Source organism: Aulonocara sp. 'chitande type north' Nkhata Bay, linkage group LG7, assembly GCF_057382095.1.
Source record: "Aulonocara sp. 'chitande type north' Nkhata Bay isolate Kocher_YH1m ecotype deep benthic linkage group LG7, A_spYH_male_GT1.1, whole genome shotgun sequence".
Lineage (NCBI taxonomy): Eukaryota > Metazoa > Chordata > Actinopteri > Cichliformes > Cichlidae > Aulonocara > Aulonocara sp. 'chitande type north' Nkhata Bay.
The window spans coordinates 882091-890743 of record NC_141350.1 but is presented as its reverse complement, the minus strand read 5'-3'; the positions used below and the strand labels follow the sequence as shown (position 1 = coordinate 890743).

The window sequence follows — 8653 nt, the reverse complement described above, 5'->3', positions numbered from 1 at the left end:
TAAACCTATTTTCTGCACATTCCAGCACATAAAATAAAATATTTTTTGTGTTTACACTCAGTCTTTCAAATAGATGCAAGTAAAACACAGCAGAAAATAAATAAAGTCAAAGACTCAGCGGTCCTGTTGCTCTATTTTCACCTGTAAAGCAGGAGTGGGGTAGGCGGAGGTTTACCCTGGTGCAGGTGTGCCGCGGTCAGTGGAAGAATCCGCGAGTTTCTCTGTGAGTTTCCCATTACGTCGTAGCTACTCGGTGCTTGTTTGGAAGTTTAGGGGTTTTTTTCGCTGTAAAAAGAAGTTTTCTTCCCACGCACAGCGGACACTAATGTTTTTGTCACTTTTTATGGAATCAAACTCAAAGTAAGGTCAGTACTTCCACGCTTTAAACGCTGCACGCTCACACTCTCTCTGCACTCGATATGTGATCCACTGTTGATCTGCACACAGCTGTTGCCAGAACGTGGCACTGGCTTATGTCACTGTCATGAGACATTCTCGCAAAAAATCACGGTTTTAGTAACGCAGTAACGCAGCGATCCTACGGGAAAGTAACTGTAATCTAATTACCGTTTTTGCAATAGTAATCCCTTACTTTACTCGTTACTTGAAAAAAGTAATCGGATTACAGTAACACGTTACTGCCCATCTCTGGTGGCGAGCCTGTGCACTGATACAACACTGTTGTTTCCATTCAGGAAATAAAGTGGCAACGATCGATCAGAGACTCCTTGTCTTCTTAAAAACACAACGCAGAGTCCTGTTTTATATACAAGCTCAGGCCCATGACAAATACCAAGAGCGCAGAAGTGAGAGCCTCTGTAAACTGACAGCAGTGTGATTTTTAAAGCACAGCCACGATATACAGTGGCATATGCATATCAATATTTTACACTGCCATAAAGAACTAATGTAGGCCTACTCTCACTTAGGGAAGTAAGTGATGTGATGGCTAACTGAGTGGAATATAAGATACTTCTGATTATACTTCATGTGAACAGTAGTCGCAGAAAATACTGCAACCCTGGTTCATGTAACCAGTCTGTGATCTTATATGTGTAGGATCCAGTTATGTTTTTTTTCTATTGGCACGACATCGATACTTTAAACACTGTATTGGATGCATCGATGCACCTAGCGCCACTGCAGGGCAGTAAAAGTCTACGTTTTACTCAGTGACACTAAATCACTAAGATGATCTTTAAAAAAAGGACTCGTGATGTTTTTGTCTTTATTTCCCAGCGGTGCTCATTTGGCACATTCTGCATTATTTCAACACATCTGTCTGTCTGTCTGTCTGCAGATAGATAGATAGATAGATAGATAGATAGATAGATAGATAGATAGATAGACTGTAAAAAAGAAATTGAAGCAGTAGTTTGGGATGGAGCAGGGACAGAAAGAGAGAAAAGGAGAGAGGCTCTCTTAAGTAGTGGGGCGGGGAGGGGGCGGTCCGCACGCAGTGATTGGAAAATATCGAAGACGCGCACGCGCTAATCCGATGATGAGTCTCCGTTACAGAGGCAGGGAGGGGTGTGTGTGTGTGTGTGTGTGTGTGTGTGTGGGGGGGGGGGGGGGGGGTCTGTGGAAATAAAAAAGATAAAAAAAAGAAAAAGTGGGACCTGGGCGGGAGCATCTTTCGCTCGCGCGCCGCGTCCCTTCTGAGCCTTTTGTGTTTGAAACTCTCATATCCCCCATATCAATAATTCAAGCGCGCGCGACAGAGCAGACGGAGCTCCCCCCTCTGCGCTATGAGTTCTGCTGCCTCGTCACTCGTCCAGGGCCCTTCCGCTGCGCGCACGACTCTCCCTTACTGTGTTTCCAAGTGACAGATAAGCTGCCAAGAGGTGGGAAAACAGGAAAGGAACAGGTGAAAACTGGGGACTCGCCTGGAGATACGGGTTAATAAAGCAATTGTTGAAAAAAGGAGCAGAGACGCCTAAAACTAAACCATCTGGGTTTGAGACACTCCGCCAGGGAGTTCACGTTAGGCTAATTAAATCCAAGAAAGCGGAGTAGCACCTAGTTGTAAAACGAACCTTTTAAGGTTAATCGAGGAACAGTGGGAAACTCTTCCTACCTGACATTTTTTTTAAAAAAGGGGAATAGACCCACTCCGGTTTGAGGTGTGAAGACGACCTGAACAAGTTCACTGCTCGGTTCCGGCATGCTGGCGTTTTGCCTTTTAAGTGCCGTGTGGCTTGCGGCGAGTCCGGTCCGCGCTCAGAACGAGACGGAACCAATCGTCCTGGAGGGAAAGTGCCTCGTGGTGTGCGACTCCAACCCGACCTCGGACCCCACGGGCACAGCGCTCGGGATCTCGGTGCGCTCGGGAAGCGCAAAGGTGGCGTTCTCCGCAGTCAGGAACACCAACCACGAGCCCTCCGAGATGAGCAACCGGACTATGGTCATCTACTTCGATCGGGTAGGAGACAAAAGATATAGTCCAATGTGACAGAGAGAAGAAAAAAAGATTCCAGCTCAGTGTTTGTCTGTTTTTATCTTCTTACAACCTGAAGAAGGAATGTTGTAAGACATAAAAGTTTCAGATGATCTGTTTTATTGTGTAGACTATAGAATGCGTGCTGTTTTAGGTGAACTGTATTAATATGCTGGGAAGACAGTTTTTACTACTGATGGCGGGGGTGGGGGTAAAATATAATTTAGTCGATGTCACAAAGGCGTCAGGAATAAAACTGGCATTTTCCCCCTGCACGTTAGAGCACCACAGATATTCCGCTTCGCCTTCCCGCAAACTACGAATTTAGAATGTGCGCAACAAATACTCCACTTAGTCAACAGACATGTTGCGTAAGACCATTAGAAAGACGAAAAACAAGTATCCGGGTTAACTTGGGGGATAGATAATACCACAGCGGCGGAGCTGTGCGCAGATGCATCGTGTCTCCGGTGGTGTTGGCTGTCGGAGATAACAGACTGTGGATTCATTTTTTAGGTAGTAAATTTTATTGGTAAAGTGGCTGTGTAGCCAGGTATGCGAGGCTTTTCAATATCTCAACTTTTTGAGCTGACGGGGTGGGATATGGGAACTGACATCTCTCCAAATAATTTAGTAAGGGAAGGTCACGAGAGTGAGATCGTACCCGGCTGCCGTTAAAGGTTAATTCTCCCTCAAACTGCCGTTCAATTTCACGTCATAATTCGCCTCCATCCATAAAATCAGACATTTGGCTGCAGGAGTGCATAATTGAAAAATTCATTTGAAAGCTCGATCAAGTTCCCTTCCAGTCCCCATAAAGTTTAGAAGTTCTGACAAGGAGAAAAATCCCCGATAAAAAGCAGAGAGTTTTCCATCTACATGAGTGAATCTGAGTGTGTGGTCTGGGGCGGGGGGCACAAGAGTCTTAACAGGGTGTCTGCTCCAGAAACACGTGGGTTGAATGGATTAGTCAATTCCACACCAAATAAACAATAGAAGAAATTCTGGATGAAGCATTTGGCTGTATAAGAATCCATTTTCTCCCAAAGGGCAGCACAAATTAGTTTGTTTCCTCGTCAAGTCAGTTTTGAAATAAAAATATTTTGAGTTGGTTGCAGTTGTGTTTCGCACAGCATGACAAAGCGCTTGTACCAGTGAATTTCTTTCTGTCTGTCTGTCTTTCAGGTTCTTGTAAATGTTGGGAGGAATTTTGACGAAGAGAGAAGTAACTTCATTGCACCACGGAAAGGAATTTACAGTTTTAACTTCCACGTAGTTAAAGTCTACAATCGCCAAACTATACAGGTAACGCCTGTTTGTGTATTTGTCGTGTGTGTGTGTACCTGTGCTTTTCTGCTTTTCGACCACACTGCGTGACAGCTGAATGTTCTTGCCCATATAAGTCGAACATGAGCTGCACCGTCGGTCATTAGATGTTTGAGACGTCTTTCTCCAGAGACAACAACAGCAGAGGCCGCCGTTAATAGTGTGAAAGCTAGCCCTCCGCCACCTGCTGGGCCAATCATAATTAATCAATACATGCACAGAGGATGGAGCCAAATGAAGCCCGTGTAACCAGCAGGAGGACGGGGCTGCTGTGGTGAGCGCGAGGGGTGCGTGGCTCCGGCGTCTTTACTTTCAGCACCACGGACAGCAACGTCCCCCTCTGTCTCTTTCCCTGACAAAATGAGACGACAGGAAGATTTTGATTATTTAGAAGAGATTTTGAAGAGAGCAAACACAGACAGGCATTTTAATTTTCTCCCTCAAGCACACAACGTCACACACAAACAGGTTTTAAGTAGAAGTAACATGTTTTCTATTTATTTGTTTGTCACACCCTCACTCGCATGCACCGCCTGGAGTGTGGTCCGTCACAAGTCTTCTTTTATCCCACTAATTACTCCTCTTATAGCTTAGCTGTAGTTTCCACATTTCTTTTGATGTGTCAAGTGATAGGAAGCTCTTAAGCAGTCCCATTTTTAACATTTAACATGCGCGTGATGATGCTTTACAAGCCACACAGCGTTAATTACAATGTAAGTCTTGCAATTTAATCCGTTGTGTAATTATGCTGTTGGCTCCCCTGAGGCTTTGGCATTATGTTTTGCTACTTATACATTATTATTGGAGTCTTGCATTAATTAGCATGGCAGTGGAAGAAACAACAATAACAGCAGCGAGGAGAGCGGGCAATATTTGAGAGGGAAAGCTGCGTGTGTGTGCCTGTATGCAGAAGATGCTGGATGGCAAACGCTTGACTCTTGGTACTGTCACATTATCATTTATAGCTACGAGATATAAAAGTAAAAACTTTGAGTTTTAAAAGCACTTTGGGCTAAGTCCTGTTCAATATAAGCCCTCTGAAGTCTTAAACATTTTAAAATCAATAACTGTTGAAAACTGATTGTGGATGATTCGAAGAAGCTTTATTCTGGCATGCTTTCTGACATAAAATAGACCAGTGTAGGTTGTCCTCTCTCCTCCAAGCATCCAGCCTGCGTGCTGCTCACCCTCAACCTCTTCCACTCATCCTCCTCCCATCCATCCAGCGCATCTGCTGTGTTGAAAACTCCCACTGTTTGATTGCCTTAGAGGCAGCTACTGTGGTGCATGCAGGAGACGAAAGACAGCAGGAAAAGAGTAGCAGTTGAGAGTAAATTAAAAAAAAAAGAGGGACAAGGGGATGGAGAAGAAGGGGGTGGGCGCACAGGGGTGAGAGGACAAAGGAGAGGAAAATGGGGGATGATAGAAATGGAAAGGAGAGACAGGAATGCATGAAAGAGAAAAGGAGACATAATGGACCAAACGGGAAGAGAACAAACAAATGAGACAGGAAAAAGCCAAATATCACGAGTCGCTATTGATTAGCAAATGCTGCATACATGTAGGAAAGGATAAACATTTTGTTCCGTCTCATCAGTCTTTTCCGGTGCACGGATCTGCCTGTTTATCTGGGAGGTTCAGAGAGGTAATGTGGGTGTCTTTGCTTTATGCCTCCGAATTAAAAATACATATGGAAAATGAAACGCGGCATATTCTCACATCTAAAGGGAGCTCGTATCGCTCTAGCCATCCATGTCGGCTAATAGGGGGCTTATTTACAGTGTTTATAAAAATCACGGACTGTATAGCTATGAAATATTTTGCCACTTGTGAAAATGAGTTGCATTTGCAGCATGTGCCACAGCACTCAAAACAAATAAAAGAAATAAATTCCACATCATGAATTCTGAATGTTTCACATCTGTAACTCAAATATCAATAAGACGTTCACACAAGGTGCTGGTAGACTTCAGTGGGCTGATTTTTAATTAGATGTTTATTTTTTGTGCATTTTTGAAGACGTGATAATCTATATTGAAAATTACTGGAGGTAGTAAACAGAGGTTAATAAGCTCTTTGACCACTGCGCAGCAACTTTATCAAAACACAGGATCACAGCCTATTATCAACAGCTTGTTATTACTAAGTAGATGTTTGCATTGTTTTAAAAATTGGTTTCAATTATCTCTGTGAAATTTGCACTGGATATTCATTTTAGCGACCTATAAACAATTCTAGTTTTTGTTAGTAAAAGATCCAGCAGAACATTATGAAAAATATATTGCCATCTGGTTTTACAATGTAAAAAGGAGATATTTTACAGCAGTATTTTAAGCATGTGAGCATATTCAGAAGTAGCTTTCATAAAAGCCTCAAGTCAAAGCCGGCCTGTAGCTCTGAAAGTGACACAAAGAACAGCTAAAATGCCTCACGCTGTGTGTATTATAGGCCTTTCTGTTACTTGGATTTTCCCATTTAGAGCAAAAACCCAGAGGCTTGACTTCAAGCTGCTCATAGTACACGGCCCAATAACAAGAAATGTTACCTTTTTACACACAGCTCTTCGACCAAGTAGTTGCACATGTCCCTAACACACCTACATGTATTCCCAAGGCAACGTTTTTTATTCTCAGCTTAAAGTGAGTGGGGTCATTCAAATAAAACATCTTTATTGTCATTACACATGTATAAATACAGGCTAACAGTTTGCATCTAATCAGAAGTGCAATAGGAGCAGATTATATACAGATGTTTATATTGCTATACAGAAAGCAAATGTACAGAAGTGCTGCTCAACACGATTTCAGAAGTCATGCAGTACAGAAACCCGGTGTTCACTACACTATAGCAAGAAGACCACAGGGGCCCAATATAACGTTAGTCTGCTACATCCACAGTGACACTGAGACGCATGTTTACCATCACCGTTGGTAACTGTCGTCACTTACTGTGGCACATGAAATCACATTTATCTGAATGATATTATAAAGAATGCCAGTTTATCAGTTGTTTAAGCTTAAAAGTAAAAAATTGCATTTGAAGCAAAACGTTAAATATTTCAACTGCTTCATATTCTGAGCAGTGCTGCTATTAGTTACATTAAAAAGTAATTATTCTGATTACACAGTAACATGTAATAAGATATTACAAAGAGCATAGTTTGAATCAGATTTGGTCAAATCTATTTTTTTTAGAACGTACAGTATTAAAAATCTATTTAAATAAATAGGAGTATATTTTGACAATTATACACTCCAAGAACATTGATATAAGATCTATAAATTCACAGTATACATGTTACTGCGTTACATAAGGCCATAGTTTTTAGTCATGTCTCAAGAGGTTTTGCCATAGAAGCACCACTTCATTAAAGTGTTGGCAAATTCTGTTTTAAAAACACTTTTAAAGATTGATACGTGCACACACCACTGAGATGAACATTTGCATAAGCCACATTCCTTCTAAACGTACTTAAATATCCTCAAACAGTTTATTTAATATAGTGTGACTCCTCCGTGCTGCTCTCCACTGCAGATAACACATTTATTAGACACAAGCACAAAAATGGGAGGCCACGTTACCTCAACCGAGGTGTGTGTTAAGACGCGGCAAATAATTATCACGCCAAAAAGATTAAAAAATGATTTCTGAAAATGGCAAACGGTCGTAGTTTCAAGCTAGGGCCTGAAAGAGCCTGCTGCCTCGTCTGACACTATTCAGCACTGAATTCAAACAAGCGTACAAACATTGTTTAAAAAGTGCTCTTTGATGCCTTTATGTTAAAATGCTAGACGCCCATATGAAAGATGGCTGAAGTTTTTAATAACTGAACTTTAAAGTCTTTAACACTTCTTGACTTTGGATGATGTCAAAGTATTTTTTCATTCAGTTGTCTCAGGCACAGTTCTGGCGTTGACCACTAAAGGCACCACCCATCCGCTGTTCACATATTCTGTGTGTTTGTAAGGTGGAGCCGGTCAGGAGAAAAAAGGGCGGTTGGCCTTAAAAGGAGTGAGCTAAAACAGCTTGTTTCAAACCGAAGGCTGCCCCAGCACCCAGTGTAGCGCCAACACGTAATATATGTGTAGCCATTTAGCACCTGTCACTTGTTCAAAGTGTATCTAATGTAGAGCGTTAAACACTACAACAAGGATTGGCACAGTAAATTACCACTAGTGGTAATGCCGATGAAGGTCAACAAATACACATTATAATTATGGTGCACATTGTACCGTGATGATAATATTTATTTGATTTTATTGCTGGAAATGGGAAAAAGTTAAACTACGTAGCTTCAATTAAAAGAATAGACTGAAACCCAGGTAACCTAGCATTAATGTGGAGCAGACTGTACTGCACATGGATCTGTTGCACCGTGAACAGAATGACCTGCATGAAATATAACAAATAAATAATAGAAATACGATAGGCTTCTGCTCCTGGTTCAGAGAGTGTTTCATGCAGTGGAAATGAGAGGCGAGTCAAAGCCACATAAATAAACATCTTATCTGTTCTTAGGTTTTCTTGACTTGAAAGTATGGCAAGGGTAAGCATTGCTCTACAGGTAATCAGTCAGTCTACTGTTTCACACCAGTGCAACCGTTATGGTCATCTAAAAATCACTGTATTAAATTTTATATAAAGGGTACATATACGAGGACACATACAAATTTCAGTGATCAGCTGCGTTTTAAAGCCAAATGGGTACCACCATTAGCATTTGTGATTCAGGGCTCAACTGTAATGTAAAACCACCCTATATACGCACCACATTGTACCAAGTCGATACACAAGCAATGCCACCCTCATGTGAAAATATCACAACATTTGTAAACAACATACATTTTTGGTAGCGTCCTGTTAGCTACATGGTTACAGCACACACGTGTC

General features: G+C 41.8%; 1 protein-coding gene across 1 annotated transcript in view; it reads left to right on the top strand.

The window, feature by feature from the left end:
- The first annotated feature begins 1677 nt into the window (after window positions 1-1677).
- The window catches only part of cbln1 (cerebellin 1 precursor), a 29952-nt gene continuing 22976 nt past the window's right edge, over window positions 1678-8653 (top strand). Inside the window, exons 1-2 of the mRNA XM_086297855.1 lie at window positions 1678-2422; window positions 3623-3742. Of these exons, the coding sequence (XP_086153981.1) occupies window positions 2165-2422; window positions 3623-3742 (378 nt within the window). The 5' untranslated portion in view covers window positions 1678-2164. The remainder of the gene's footprint in view (window positions 2423-3622; window positions 3743-8653) is intronic.